This window comes from Watersipora subatra, chromosome 9, assembly GCF_963576615.1.
Source record: "Watersipora subatra chromosome 9, tzWatSuba1.1, whole genome shotgun sequence".
NCBI classification, from domain to species: Eukaryota; Metazoa; Bryozoa; class Gymnolaemata; order Cheilostomatida; family Watersiporidae; genus Watersipora; species Watersipora subatra.
The window spans coordinates 57,336,608-57,353,695 of record NC_088716.1 but is presented as its reverse complement, the minus strand read 5'-3'; the positions used below and the strand labels follow the sequence as shown (position 1 = coordinate 57,353,695).

The 17,088-nt window shown below is 37.5% G+C and overlaps 1 protein-coding gene across 1 annotated transcript; it reads right to left on the bottom strand.

Moving 5' to 3' along the window:
- Positions 1–225: 225 nt before the first annotated feature.
- Positions 226–6,081, bottom strand: LOC137404116 (uncharacterized). The gene has a single exon (XM_068090270.1). It carries the CDS (start codon positions 6,079–6,081, stop codon positions 226–228), a length of 5,856 nt encoding a protein of 1,951 aa, XP_067946371.1.
- Between the last annotated feature and the right edge of the window lie 11,007 nt (positions 6,082–17,088).

Below are 17,088 nucleotides of genomic sequence, written 5' to 3'. Positions count from 1 at the left end.
ATCAGAGCAGCCCGCCCACCCAGTGCAATGAGCTACAACAGCACAGTCATCAGTAAAACAAACAAACAACCGTGCCAAGTTCTACTTCTAACTAAGCGCAGCTACACTCCCCTCTTTAATTCGACCCCTTTTGTCGAATTCAATACTAGCACGATAATCCTATAGGAGCTAATGATAACATATAATCAGCAAAACTACAGAAAGCTATAATAAATGAATGTTTGGCTAAATATTTGCATGAGGTTTGCACAGAAGTATTACTTTATTGATAGGTCTTTCTAAAAATACTTGTGATGAGAGTCGTCTACCCTTGTTGTCTATACGACCATCTGCTAATAGCAGTTTAACTTTTCTGACTAATTTGTCTTTGCTTGGGATAGTTTCCATTACTCTTGCGAGTGGCCAATGATTCCGATGTTTGGAGTCATCTTGTAAGATGACAATGTCATCTTTCTCTATGTTGGGACATACCTTTGTCCACTTTTGTCTTTTTTGCAAGGTTTGGAGATATTCCTTACGCCAACGGGACCAGAAAGTGTTGGCCAATCCCTGCACAACTCTCCATCGTTTTCGAGAGTAGGTGTCTTCAGAGTCAAACTCTCCAGGTGGAGGCATGACTACTTGTGACTTCATTGTAAGCAACTGATTTGGAGACAGTGCAGTTTCTACACTACTGTTGTCACTAACTGCAGTCAGTGGTCTGCAATTTGTTATGGCCATGGCCTCATAAAGAAACGTCCGAAGTGTGCCTGTGTCTAGTCTGTTATGACTGTTCATAAGAATAGAATTTAACACACTTCTGATGGTTCTGATGTGCCTTTCCCACGCTCCTCCCATATGACTAGAGTGAGGTGGGTTTGTAACAAAGTCAAAGTGGTTGCTTTGGGCAAATTTTGTAAATTTGTTGTGGCTGCCCTCTTTGAAAGTTTTAGCAAACTCATTAGCGGCACCGATAAAGTTTGTGCCTCTATCAGTGTGGAGTTGTCTTATTGGTCCCCTGATTGCTATAAAGCATCTAAGCGCATTGATGAATGCATCTGTACTCATGTCATCTAGGACCTCGACATGAATTGCTCGAGATGCCATGCATGTAAATATTACCCCATAGCGCTTTAGCTCTTTTCTGTTCTCTTTCACTATAAATGGTCCGAAGCAATCGCACCCCACATATGTAAAGGGTGGAGCACTGTTCACCCGTTCACTTGGCAAATCTGCCATTTTTTGGCTTTCTGTTGGACGCCGCTGCTTTCTACATTGTATACAGCTATGTATGTATGAAGCTACAAGAGAGCTGCCTCCTAGTATCCAATAGCCAGATGACCTAATTTCATTGAGTGTAATACCTTTTCCTTGGTGCGCTACTGCCCTGTGGCAATTTGCTATCACCAGTTGTGTGACATGTGATTTCTTGGGTAATACTATAGGGTGAGTTTCTGCAAAGGGCAAGTTTGCTTCTTTAAGTCTGCCACCCACCCTGATTATTCCTGAACTGTCAATAAATGGGTCAAGCTTTGCTAACGCACTAGATTTACTTAAGGTTCCTTGCTTTATTTGTTCATATTCTGTGAGTCCCCCTTGCTGGGCCCACTTTAGGATTGTAAGTTTAGCCTTTTCATGAGCCTCTACTTTAGAAATGATACTGTGTGCACCTGTCTTAGATCTCACAAAGCTTTGTAACTTGCTTACTGCTCTCACAGCTGACTGGAGGCTTGAGTATGCTGTCAGCCTGTCAGTCATGGTCAGTTTCTTTGAGCTTGTGAGACTGTGACAGGTAGCTTTAATCTCAGGGTCAGTAGGGTTCAGTGTTGTGTATTCTTTAGCTACAGGAAACAGTTGGAGGTTACTGTTCCTTAAGAACTTGGGACCAGTTAGCCAGCATGAGTCCACCAGGCTTTTTATATTAGCTCCTCTAGAGGCAATGTCTGCAGGATTCTCTTGAGTGCTGATGTATTGCCATTGATCAGCAAGTGTAATGTCAGTTATCTGCTGAACTCTGTTGGCTACATAGACATGGAATCTGCGAGCCTCATTGTGTATGTATCCAAGCACTACTTTGGAATCAGTCCAAAACACCTCCTTTGTGAGGTTATTCAGCTTTAATTCTGATTTCAGGTTGTGTGCTATTGTAGCTGAAAGTACAGCAGCTTGTAGTTCTGCTCTAGGAATTGTCACTTGCTTTAAAGGTGCAACTCTAGATTTACCACAAAGCAAAGTGCAATGAACTCTATTGTCAGCATTGACATATCTTATGTATGAGCATTGCCCATAGCCTAGATTGCTAGCATCTGAAAAATGATGCAATTCAGTTGAAATGATATTTTCAAAGTCTGAAGGTTTCAAACATCTGTCTATTTTGATTTGTGCTAATGCAACTAAGTCATGCATCCAGCATTGCCATTGGTTCTGCAGATGCTCCGGTAGTGGATCATCCCACTCTAGATTTTCTTTGCACATCTCTTGCAAGATTTGTTTCCCCTTCAAAATGAAAGGAGAAATGAGACCTAAAGGGTCAAAAACTGAAGCTATTGTGGACAGGATGCCACGCCTGGTTACTGGCTGACTTTTTAAGGCTATTTTGAACTGAAACTGGTCATTCTCAACACACCATTGTATGCCTAATGCACGCTCTATTGGAAGAGCGCTATTCGCAGCCTGCAAGTCTAAATCTTGGAAGTTGGCTGCCTTTTCTGTCTCAGGCACTGCGGTCATAACTTCCCTGTTGTTGCACACAAACTTGTGCAATCTTACATTGCCTTTTGAGCATAACTCTATAGCATTGTTTATGACACCTATGGCCTGCTCTTGTGAGTCCAAGCTCATTAATCCATCGTCTACATAAAAGTCATGTGTTATGAAGTGTTTGGCTTGCACACTATATGGTTGCTCTGGGTCATGCTTGTCTGCCACTAGCTTGCGTAGGCCAAAGGTGGCACACCCAGGAGAAGAAGTGGCACCAAATAAGTGCACAGCCATTCTATACTCTGCTATTTGTGACATGGTGTCATCTTTGTACCATAAAAATCTCAGGAAATCTCTATCAGACTCATGCACTCTGAACATGTGGAACATCCGTTGGATATCGCACATAATTGCAATTTGTCCTTTTCTGAATCTGTGCAGTATGCCTACAAGGCTATTCAACAAATCAGGTCCTTGCAGCAAATGCTCATTTAGGCATGTGGCTTGATATTTAGCACTACAGTCAAATACAACTCGGATTTTATCAGGTTTTTTAGGATGGTATACTCCAAAATGCGGAATATACCAAACTTCACCTGGAGTTGCTTTGCTGTTAGTGGGCACCAATTCAGCATCCCCTGCTTCTATTATTGCTGCCATGAATGCAATATAATCATTGCGGTACTGTTCGTCCTTTTCCATTTTCTTTTGCAAGAGTGAAAACCTCTTTTTTGCCATGGCTAGGTTGTTAGGCATTACAGGCCTTGTTTTGAATGGCAATGGCATTGAGTAAAAGCCTTGCTGAGTTTGTTCTGCTTGTTCAGAGAGTGTACTGACAAAACGTTTGTCTTCTTGAGACATAGGGATTTGCTTCAACTCAGGACTTTGTTTCTCTGTAAAGTCTTGTTGTAATAGATCTATAATCTGTTTGCTGCAAAGTTCATCAGTTGCTTCTGCTTTACACACAAACGTTACTGCTTTTGGCTCAAGTTCAGCATGATTTTGGTTTTGCAATGTCATGATCCTATGACTGGTGTGATTAAACTCTTCTTTCGAACCTTTTTGCAATTTTCCAACTATGCTCCAGCCTAATGGGGTTTGTACTGCATAAGGGTCTGCATGACTAGCGCCAATTATGGACTTTAAAGGCACAAGAGCTCTAGACATGTTATACCCTATAAGCATGCCTACTTCAACTTTTTCTCCTTGCAGGTTTGGAATTTCATGTGCTATTGCTTGCAAATGTGGCCAATCTTTGGTCATTTGTGCACTTGGTATGTGGCTCTTATCCAACGGTATAGAGTCTCTAGTATAAGCACAAGGCACTTGTATACTATCGTGAGCGCTATAACCTCTGATTACCAAATCTGTATACATCTTACACTCTATGTTTTTGCTACTCGCAGTCATTGTCGTCAATTGAAGTGTAGTTGGTTTCCCTACAGTGTTCAACCATCTAACTGCATTGTTTGTGACAAATGTAGTATCTGACATTGTGTCTAACATTGCATAGACTAGAATTTCCTTACTAGGTTGGTTTGTGCTAGATAACCAAACTGGCACTATCATAGAGCTGAGACTGTTGCTTGAATTTGCTTGACTGTCACTACAAGTTGCAAGTGCTTTTGATTCATTATTAGCAGCCTTTGCTGGTGGATTAGGTGTACTTGCACCTGTGGTTGTTGCCATGTGATCCTTTGTTTTTGTAGGGCTGGCAGCATTGTCATTCTTTTGATTTTCTGTTTTTGGCACTCGTTCAACATGCAGTGCAGTAGGATGATTCTTTCCACAAGCCTTACAAGTTGCTTTGCTAGTGCACTGTGCTGATCTGTGATCAGTAGCTTTTAGGCAAGAAAAGCATAGTTTTTGTTCAAGTACAAACTGCTTCTTTTCTTCTGCAGTTTTTCTTGCTAGCTTTCTGCATTCAGCTAAATCATGATTAGACAGGTGACAAAAGGCACAAGACGGCTTAGCTTTGGAGTTACTATTAGAATCACTATTGCGGTCACCACTGTTACTGTTGCTGGTTGCCAGGTGAGCTGTCGATTTAGATTTAGTTGGCTTTTTTGGTTGCTTTGTGTCGTCAGAGCTAGTTGAGTAACTGACAATTGAAGGATCATTTAGAATGTCAGACTCATTATTTACAAATTCAACAAACATGCTAAAAGCAGGAAACTTTCCTGCTGACTTTTTGTGTTCTACAATTTTACGTTTCCATCTATTTGCTAGCCAATCAGGCAGCTTAGCCGCGAGTGCCATGTTGTAACGTGAATCATTGAGAATTTTCAATCCTTCAAGGTGTGACATTACTGTCTCACATTGGCTGAGAAAATCTGCAAATTTTTGTATGTGTGCATTGTCGTTGCCTTTGATTTTTGGCCATTGTTCCAGTTTTGACCTGAAAGCTTCTGCTACAGCACAATCAGAACCAAAACGCTCCTTTAACTTTTTTCTTGCTTTTTCATATGCATCGCTAGATTGGAGATAAAATAGCCCACTCACTGCCTCCTTTGCTGGACCTGCTAAGTATTGCTTAAGGTAGTGGATTTTATCAGAGTCTGGTATACCAGATCTCTCCACAAGTGATCTAAAAGACACTTCCCAATTAACATACTCTAATGGATTCCCAGAAAATATTGGAGGTTCAGGCACAGGGAACTTACTACTGTGTACAGCTTTTGCGATGGAATCTGCTAATATTTGAGCTTCCGATACATTACTTTTTACTGACACTACCAAGGATTGCTGATCGTTTTCAACTACATTTTCCTCTGCTGAGGGTTGCGCAATCTCATTACTAGCGCCTACATATGGCGTGTTGTCAAGAGCTTGAACAATTTCTTCTCTTTCATCTACACCATTTTCTTCTAGTAGTCTGCGCCTCAAAGAAAGCCTATTTCTTTTGTCAACTAAAGACTGCTGTTGCATTTTTAATTTCTGGTCTTTTAATTTCTGCTCAAGTTCATTAAGCACACGCTCATTTTCTGCTTGCACTCGCAGTGCTTGAATTTCAGCCTCAACCTCTTCGGTTTGAATTCTTGCTACTTCTATAGCTATTGAACTCTTAGAAACTTTACTTTGACTATGACTGTGAACCGAATGCGAAGCTCTTGGAAATTTGCCACTTTCAGTTTTGACATATTTTTCCATTAATGCGACTTGCTCTCTAACCTGTTCATCTTCAGTGAACTCAGGTTCAAGCTTACATAAAATGTCTAGCTCGGCAGTTACATCAAGGTATATGTCTGTTATTTTGTCTTTTATCTCATTAGTGCATGCAGGACCTTTTTTGGTCAGCTTATTGAACTTTCTGATACAACTTGCTATATTGTTTTTACGCAAAGCAATTTCGTTTTCAGTAGCCTTTCTACTTTGTTTTCGACTACGTTTGGACTTAGTCATCTTGCTTTTAATCTAGGACATACTAAATGATGGCAGGATTGCTTGCCTGATATGCATAGTTCTGATATATGTCATAAGTCATGCACATAAACCAGACAAAACTACCCATAACCCCAGCCGAGCTCTGAAGAACAGTAGCAAAACCTACCCAGCCAGACGTTTTAATCGATGTCCGTTTTCAAATGCTTGCCAAAAATTGGATTTTTGTCTCAAATATGATGTCACACTGACAGAAGTATGATTTTGCACCTTCCAATGGCTTACCAATCGCAATTACAAGAAAGATTAGCCTAAGTAATGATTGCCAAGAAAAAACCAAGCTGTGCTGTTTTCTAATGTCTTTTCTGATAGCTGAAGTGATTATCACTCACCGACCTCAGACTTCAGTGTTGATGTGTATTGGCTAGGTATAGTCTCAGATATCCATGTCAGTTGTTTCAATGTTATTGATTGTCTTTGTAGAAGGTAGGCGAATAAGCTATTCCTGCTGTATGCTGAGCTTTCGCTGGCTTCTCTTGACTCTTTTGGGTGAATAGGTTGTTTATTGAGCTCTGGTTACCACTCTTGACTCCATGGGAGAATAAGTTTTTACTGTAGTCACGATCCGTTATAAGGAAGAGTGGTTTATGACTGATATGAACTTTATTGACGTAGTTCACACCGTAAAAACTACAAAATGGTAAAATGCAGTTTATACAATACTATATATGCATTGAGTTTCACATCAGTCGATTTCTTTAAAACATAAGCAAGTAAAACTACAAGTGAATATAAGTAAAAATACAAGCATGATAAAATAAGCCAGGCAGCAGTTCAACACTACTAATTCTTCAATGTCAGCATATTGTTCATCCTATGTGACATTTCAGATGATTGCTAATACAGCCAAAAATAAGCAGTAATAAGTTGCCAACCTTGTAGAATTCAAAGCCTTGATTAAATACAATTGTAGCAGTAAATACAAAACTAAATGTAGCAATAAAAACACAACATACCTTGTGCTCTCTCCATAACAGATCTGACTGGTTTAATACTGTGATTAGTTTGATCTTCAGAATAATTCCTAATACATGTGATATGACTGTAATACTTCAGAAAAATAATATGTAGGTGAGAGAGAATTCTCAAAGCGCTACTGTCCACTTGTGAAAGTCTGCCTGCTTATATACTATGGCATCTTGTAAACAGGTATAAAATTAGAAATTGTAGCACCTAAATACTTTTGCAATTGGTAAGCAACAGGAAAGTTGATTCATCTTTTGTTACTTAAAATACTTGAAAATCAACAATTTTCGGCTAATGCAACTCGTGACATCATACATTTCTTTGTGCTGACAGCATTTGTGCTGTGACATCAACAAAAAGAACATCCGGATAGGACGGTCACCCACCAGTTCATCAAAACACAAAACCAGATCAGAGCAGCCCGCCCACCCAGTGCAATGAGCTACAACAGCACAGTCATCAGTAAAACAAACAAACAACCGTGCCAAGTTCTACTTCTAACTAAGCGCAGCTACAGTATTTATGGCGTTACAAAAGCCCCTAGAATTCTCTTTTAAGGGGAAGCAACATTTAAAAAGGCAAAAAAGCAAACAACAATTAACCAATCACATGTCACCTTTCTATCTGATATCTGATGATTCAAGACAAATTTGATCGATTTATTTTTCAAAAATAACTGTTAAAAAACACAACGTAATTTTTCACCTAAAGAACCTTTTGCAAAGCGGATTACGCCAACAATTGTTTAGCTGTTCTGGCAAAAATCTAAAAGTAAAGAACTGATCAGTGACATATAAAGGCTTTTTTCACAACTTAATTTTTACGACTTTGTTATTTAACACAATTGATTTACAATGAAATTATACAGCAAAGTATTTCCCTAAAAAGATAACTAGTTTATGTTTACATCTGTTTTTGCAAAAATTTTAATATATTTTTAGAATGCTGCTTTTTAATGAGAAAAAAACATTGTTTATTCGAGTAAAGTAAATGTTTAAATAGCCAAAAATCTCTTCGTGAATCTAAACATACTTTCTTATGACAACATTTGATTTAAAATTATGTTTATGTGTACATTGTTTTTTTCACTTGAGGTAGAAAAATGCTTTCATAGCAGATTAATTTACTTTTAGTTTTACTGATGTAATAAGGCAATAAAAAGTATTACTGAAGTAATAAAAAGAAATAAATAAGAATAGAGACAATAAAAACAATTTATCGTTTTATTGTAGACTTTGCTGGCTTGCAATTTCTAAATCCTGATTTTGTTAAAACTTGATATACGAAGGGTTTCTTGTTGATATACGCAGGGTTTCCTGTTGATATGCGCAGGGTTTCCTGTTGATATACGAAGGGTTTCCTGTTGATATACGCAGGGTTTCCTGTTGATATACGCAGGGTTTCCTGTTGATATACGCAGGGTTTCCTGTTGATATACGAAGGGTTTCCTGTTGATATACGAAGGGTTTCCTGTTGATATACGCAGGGTTTCTTGTTGATATACGCAGGGTTTCCTGTTGATATACGCAGGGTTTCCTGTTGATATACGAAGGGTTTCCTGTTGATATACGAAGGGTTTCCTGTTGATATACGAAGGGTTTCCTGTTGATATACGCAGGGTTTCCTGTTGATATACGCAGGGTTTCCTGTTGATATACGAAGGGTTTCCTGTTGATATACGAAGGGTTTCCTGTTGATATACGCAGGGTTTCTTGTTGATATACGCAGGGTTTCCTGTTGATATACGCAGGGTTTCCTGTTGATATACGAAGGGTTTCCTGTTGATATACGAAGGGTTTCCTGTTGATATACGCAGGGTTTCCTGTTGATATACGCAGGGTTTCCTGTTGATATACGAAGGGTTTCCTGTTGATATACGCAGGGTTTCCTGTTGATATACGCAGGGTTTCCTGTTGATATACGCAGGGTTTCCTGTTGATATACGCAGGATTTCCTGTTGATATACGCAGGGTTTCCTGTTGATATACGCAGGGTTTCCTGTTGATATACGAAGGGTTTCCTGTTGATATACGCAGGGTTTCCTGTTGATATACGCAGGGTTTCCTGTTGATATACGCAGGGTTTCCTGTTGATATACGCAGGGTTTCCTGTTGATATACGCAGGGTTTCCTGTTGATATACGCAGGGTTTCCTGTTGATATACGCAGGGTTTCCTGTTGATATACGCAGGGTTTCCTGTTGATATACGAAGGGTTTCCTGTTGATATACGCAGGGTTTCCTGTTGATATACGCAGGGTTTCCTGTTGATATACGCAGGGTTTCCTGTTGATATACGCAGGGTTTCCTGTTGATATACGCAGGGTTTCCTGTTGATATACGCAGGGTTTCCTGTTGATATACGCAGGGTTTCCTGTTGATATACGAAGGGTTTCTTGTTGATATACGCAGGGTTTCCTGTTGATATACGCAGGGTTTCCTGTTGATATACGCAGGGTTTCCTGTTGATATACGCAGGGTTTCCTGTTGATATACGCAGGGTTTCCTGTTGATATACGCAGGGTTTCTTGTTGATATACGCAGGGTTTCCTGTTGATATACGAAGGGTTTCCTGTTGATATACGCAGGGTTTCCTGTTGATATACGCAGGGTTTCCTGTTGATATACGCAGGGTTTCCTGTTGATATACGCAGGGTTTCCTGTTGATATACGCAGGGTTTCCTGTTGATATACGCAGGGTTTCCTGTTGATATACGCAGGGTTTCTTGTTGATATACGCAGGGTTTCTTGTTGATATACGCAGGGTTTCCTGTTGATATACGAAGGGTTTCCTGTTGATATACGCAGGATTTCTTGTTGATATACGCAGGGTTTCCTGTTGATATACGCAGGGTTTCCTGTTGATATACGCAGGGTTTCCTGTTGATATACGCAGGGTTTCTTGTTGATATACGCAGGGTTTCTTGTTGATATACGCAGGGTTTCCTGTTGATATACGCAGGGTTTCCTGTTGATGCCAAGATAAGTAAATCCTAATAGTAAAAATTATTCCAAGTATGGCTTTGTTAGTGTTTTATGTTTTATTGTTACTTATAAATAAATATTGTGTTAACAGTTTAAGCAGTCTTGTGTTAGACACTTTAAGATTTGCCATGGCAAGATGAAGGGGATAACAAATTGATTAAATTATTCAGCCTTTTAAGAACATCTTAAATTATAATAAAATTATAATAAAATGTACCAGTTTCATTTACAACTTTCAGAAGTGCAAGCAACTATGTGTAAGCTTTTTAATTCAAGCAAAATCAGGAACAGCTCTGGTTACACCTGGTATCTCAAGTTCACTGCAACAGGCAAACCACAAGTGGCCATCCTCATATCAGACAAAAAGATAATTTCTTTAAGCTTGTCTCAGATTTTTGTGAATAGTTTTAATTAAAAGGCTAGTTTCTAGTAGCGGGAAAAAATAAAAACAGTAGTAATACATTGTTGCAATAAAAAACAAGTTACAGTAAGAATAACTACATTTTGCATAACTTATTAACTGTTGAAGATAAACTTGCTCAAGATCTTTAGCAAATTTATCAGAACGTATCAGTATTTTTTTATCATTTGCGACTGTTTTTTGATGTTTTAAGTGATCTGACAGCCAGGATGTTTCAAGATTAAAATTAATAAAATTTGATCATAATTGAAATGCTCAGATCAATGTGATTATGATGTCTATAATTACAAAGAGACTGACAGAATAGAAACGCGTAATGCTTTAACTTAAATGTAATGGCCGGTATCAACCATCGCAACGATAACAACTAGGGACGTCATGTCGCACGCTTTCTTTTCTGAGAATTTCAATTGCATTTAAGTCTGTTGATTTTAATCTTCAAACAACTTGGCAATCGGATCACCTCAAACATCCATAACAATCACAAATGATAAAAAAATATTGATACTTTCTGATAAAATCTACAAAAGGTTTTGTGTAAGTTTATTTTTAAACAGTGACTTGCTAGGTGCTACCACTTTAAATGCTTTAAATTTAGATAACAATTATCAAAAGATCATGTTGTATTGATAACAGATATCTGCTTGAGTATAGGTCATCTCAACAATAAGTGAAGGGACAGTAACTTACTTTACGATATAGAAGTTGCCTTTTCATTGCTAACGCAACTCCAGTTGTATGGTGCAATCAACAAAGTTACGGCAACTAAAAGAACTCGATATTGAACCATTTTGAATTTAATTTTTTACCCCTGTCTGAGAACAGTTCATAAATTGCTAAACTTGTCAAATTGTCACAGAAGTTGTCAACTTTTCAGGCAAGTCAAGATTCTGCACCTCAAATCTAGTAGCTTTCTGTTGTTTCTTTTTCATACTCGTATGTTTATATCCATACTAGCCAAATGATTGGCATTGCACGGGTATTAAAAATCTTGCCACTTGCCATTAGCCTGGCACATTGCCAACGGCTAATTTGAGTAAGCTAGTATTGCTAAACTTACTAATAAGAGCCGTGAGAACAAGTTTTAGTGAAGTTGGTTGCGTGGCGCAGAGTGCTGTGTATTTTAACCAACATAATGACTCATATTACTTAATGAAATTATTGCATCTCTAGTAAATCAATTGGTAAGATTATTATCTGGTGAAGAGAGTTTCCGAGATCAAATCCAGCACGAAGTGGATATTTATTTTCTAAATTTTAATAGCTTTAGCTGGACACACCAAACGACGGATTTTGAAATTTATTTATATATATGGAAGATATATCACACAATATGTACAAATCAATGTATGTTCTCAAATGTTAAAGTTGTGAATATTGTGATAGATTTGTTTTTATCCAAGTATATCATACAATATGTACAAATCAATCAAACTCAAGCAAATGCTGCTACCTGTTCTTCTTGTCATATCATTGACCACAACAAAGGCTTATGTAATCAGAATCAAATGATGAAACCTCCCAATTATTCATGGTGCTTATGTCCCTCCAAAACAGTTCTGTCTATCAGCTCACTGATAAAGCCCAACTATAGAATCAGAAATCAGAACTGGAGAGTAGGTCATGCAGTCTTGACAGATATTGTTTTGGAAAATATTCAAATATGTTACACATTGACATCTTCGCGATAACAATACATCTTTCATAAAGCTAGGAAAGCTTATTTAGATGTCAATGATGAAATGGGTTTTATTGGTTGTCTTTTCATCAGCTCAGCTTTGCTAGTGATATTAATAGAATATCAAAAATATTGATCTGGACTTTACAGCACACCTTAATTATCACATTCAAATGAGAAACATCTCTTACTCCCGCTCTAGCTTTACATGAAGGCTTTGTTTTGGCTATATACTTTACATGTATGTTACCGCTCAATAGCCTTATGCAGGCTTGTGATATTCTAGCCAAGGATTAAAGGAGCACTTTATTTTATAGATAGACTAGCTGTGCTACCCGCCGTTGCCCGGGTAATAAAAATCAGCTTGAGCAGTAATGAGAGTTGCCTGCCCCACTTGCTATTAGCCTGGTACATTGCCAATGGAAGATTTAATTATTATTATTACTACATTGCCAATGGAAAAAATAGATCTGTGTGGCCTAAATGGTATGGTGCTGGACTTGCAAACAGGAGGCTCCGAGATCAAATCTGTTTCGCTGCTTATTCTTTATTCCAAGTTTTTAAGATCTATAGCCGGAATGTATACAGACTGACATACTTTGAGAAATATATATATAGATGTGAACTTTATTTTACTGCTCGATATTGTTCCAAGCAGATTAGACTATGAGACAAAAAATAAAGATCGGTAAAGTAAAATTTTGTGTATTGGAAAAAAGTTCTTTTTGTATAACTCTGCTCTATAAGTTAGAATAGCAGGTGTTGGTGTTTAATATAAGGGGTAGGGGAGAATTGAGGAATGTAATAGATGGTCAGGCAGGGTGGAAATGTGCTCTGAGTATTTTAGACAGAAAATATCTAAGAACAGAATGTATTAAGGACATTTAGACGCTGGCATAACTGGGCCCGTGTCTAAATGCCCATAATATTAAGTATTAAACGATAATATTTAGTAGCACGGCTCTTAAACATAATTTTTGAGATTTTTTCTAATAGTATTTTTACTTCTCCCTAACAGGTCTGACATGTTGTTTTCATCATTTTCCAGAGACACATAAAAATTTAATTCTACATAAAACTGTAATAGTTATTAAACACTCATAAAGCCTGATTATCTTGAGAAATGTCCAGACATAAATTAGAACACCTGGCACGTCCATCCTTTACCTTGGCTTCACTTCTTATCTGAACATTTATTGCTATTATGTCCTTTTGAGATTACTTTTGGCTTAACTGTGTGATCTAGCTACAACCTTAACTGTGTGATCTAGCTACATCCTAAACTGTGGGATCTACATGTAGCTACATCCTAAACTGTGTGATCTACATGTAGCTACATCCTTAACTGTGTGATCTAGCTACAACCTTAACTGTGTGATTTAGCTACACCCTTAATTGTGGGATCTAGCTACATCCTAAACTGTGGGATCTAGCTACATCCTTAACTGTGTGATCTAGCTACACCCTTAACTGTGTGATCTAGCTACACCCTTAATTGTGGGATCTAGCTACAACCTTAACTGTATGATCTAGCTACACCCTTAATTGTGGGATCTAGCTACACCCTTAACTGTGTGATCTAGCTACACCCTTAACTGTGTGATCTAGCTGCACCCTAAACTGTGTGATCTAGCTACATCCTAAGCTGTGTGATCTAGCTACACCCTTAACTGTGGGATCTAGCTACATCCTAAGCTGTGTGATCTAGCTACAACCTTAACTGTGGGATCTAGCTACACACTTAACTGTGGGATCTAGTTACACATTTAACTGTGTGATCTAGTTATACCCTTAACTGTGGGATCTAGCTACATCCTAAACAAATTTGTCTTTGCGGCATTTTTATCTAAAGTAATATAAAATCAGATATCTAAAGTAATTTAGCAGGTCCACAGTCTGTCAGTCTGGCTATTTCTCACTTCAAATATATTTTACATGTTTTAAGATGTTGTAATGACAAATTTCTTTAGCTTGAGTTATAGTATAGTAATCTTTTAAGTTAAAATAAAATTTTCTTTGCAGTTTTGTAGAAAAAAATTTTTAAAAAATGAAATTTGGCAATAACTTTTAGCCGGTGTATAAAAAACGATCTCATGATGTACTACTATGGCTAGTTTGTTTTTTAAACACAGATGTCTGAGTTCGCAATTTACAGCATTCTTATTAGCTGGTATTTCAATCACTATTTTAAATTTTTTGCTGCCTTATACAACTATTGCGCTGCCAAATTGGTGTGCATTAGTTATATAACCAAATGCGCTGCCATAATATTGGCAGTGCATTGGCTATATAAGACAATACTTAGTCAAGGTTCAACTATGCAAAAAAGAAGGTTTGGAACTCCATCATTATTCATACTTTCATAAACAGACAAAGGTCCTCTTTGGCACTTCTACAGTGTATGCATATTTGCCTAGCTTGACTTCCTAGTCAATTATTTTGACTTCTTCAGGCAGTGTAATCAGACTTCAAAGTATTCCATGAGGTAAATTGAGTCACGTAAATATCAAAACTAGTATGATATTTATAAAATGAATATCCGTGTTATTACAAGAGATCAAAATATTTTGACTTCAGTGCGCCGGTGCGCTATGTAAGTGTCATGAAGCTCGCCAAAGAATGTAACAAAAGAAGTAAATAACATTTCACAACACCAGGAGTTGCATGTGAATGATGAAATAAAATTAGAATATACCAAGCATAATGCAACCAAAGGGAGGCAAGTCCAATAACTAGCAGAGGTAAATCAGAATATAAGAATCTAGTTCCAATCTAATGTTAACTCTTTTTAATGAGCAACTTGCACAAAATTCTATTAGATTTTATTAGAAAGTATCGGTATTTTTTTATCGTTTACAATTGTTTTTTATTGCTTGAGGTGATCAGACTGCCAGGATGTTTCAAGATTAAATTTGACAACATTTGATTGTGATTAAAAATCTCAGGTTAATCGAAAGCGCGATTATGACATTTATATTTGCAAAGAGACTGACAGAATAGAGACGCATAATGCTGCACCTTGAACCTAACAGCCGGTATCAGCTATATAGGAAGGATAGCAACTAATGATGTCATTTCGTAAACAAAATTTTAAAACGTAAATTTTACAAAGCGTTTTCACTGCGATTAAGTTTTGTCGATTTTAATCATGAAACTTTTCAGCAGTCAGATCACCTCAAACATCAAAAACAATTGCAAAAGATAGAAAAACACCAATATTTTCTAATAAAATCTGCTCAAGTTTTATGTAAGTTCATTCTTAAAACTCAAAAGTTTTTACAAATTTTTTCTCTACTACAAATAGAAAAATTATAATAGAAATACAGTGGAACCTTGGTTCTCGAACACTCTGGTTCTCATCCAACTCAGTTTTCGACCAAAAAATTTCAGATTCATTCATCTCAGATCTCGAACATAAATTTGGCTCGCGACCAAACCGGAGCATGCGCATTGAAATTAAACGCTCAGAACAGCTTCGGAAACGGCGTAAAAACACTCGTTAACAAAAGGAGAAGCAAATTACGCCTCATAGATTCTTTACAAAAAGGAAGGAACCACGTGGGACGATGTCTCCTCTACCAAAGATATTTGCTAGGGAAACAACTTTTCCAGTCGATTTACCCTAAATTATTTTCGAGGAGAATTCTCAACCTTTACTTGACATTCTCAATTAGAGATGTCAAGTAAAGGTTGACACCTTTACTTGACATCTCTAATTGACACCGAGAGTTGACAATTGACACTAACACCTGCGTTGGCAATTACAGTTGATACCTCTATAGCTGGTACCTACAGTTGACAAATACTGCTGAAATCTACAGGTGACACCTCTAGCTGACATCTCTAGTGTTGTCCACAGTTGACAATTTTAGTTGACAAATTCACCTCCAGTTTACAACTCTATTTGACACCTCCAGTTGACACCTACAGTTGGTCGTTACAGTTGACACCTCTATAGCTGGCACTTGCAGTTGACAACTACAGCTGCCATCTTGCAAACTATGCCTAACAGCTAGCACTTAAACTCGGCCCTACAACTGGCACTGGTAGTTCATGCCTATAGCTGTCATCTATTAGCTGGTTCTGATAACTGACCTTGTCAGCGGACACTTTCATAAGACACCTAGCCACTGGCTACTGCTGACTCTATGTAACGTTTCCAGAAACTTCTAATAACATTTCTATCACCCTTGTTATTCGATTTGATTGTTTATCCTACAGAAGACTGCCAGAATTAGAATTAGAAATAGCCACAGCACAAAGAAGTGCGATGATTCAAAAGAGTTTCAAAATACAAGCAATATTATTTTAATGAATAAAGTTCCTGTTGAGACACGCTGCTACCTTTGTGATATCACTGCTGCAATCATATTATTTTGGCTAATTTTTACCCAGTGAATCAATCTTTCTAGAATTTTCAACACTGTATTTTGTCAGCAAGTGCTCGTCTTTATCACTTTTACACCAGAGCCTCAACTGTCAAGATGTGAGTTCTCTGGCTTTACATATTTCTTACATATATATTTTATATCTGACAGTGACAATCGATTACATCTTACTCATATTATTCAAGCATATTATACATATATTCTGCAAGTATTTTATATGCAAGTATACGGAGTGTCTACAAGTACGTAACTAACTCTCTTCTGGAAAGGTGCAATAAGGTATGATTATACATTTTTGTCTTTTGAATTTGTTGTAATTGCATCTTAACTATTATCATAATTTTGTTGTTATTTTAACCTTAAAACTACTGTAACTGTACTTGTACCTTGCTTGAAATGCTTTATTACTTATATCATTTTATGTAGCAACATTATGTTAGCCAAATGCATATATCTTTGTAGTTTCACGGTGTTCTGTGGTGTGTATAAATAAAGCTACATATATACATCCCAACATCAGTGTATCATACGC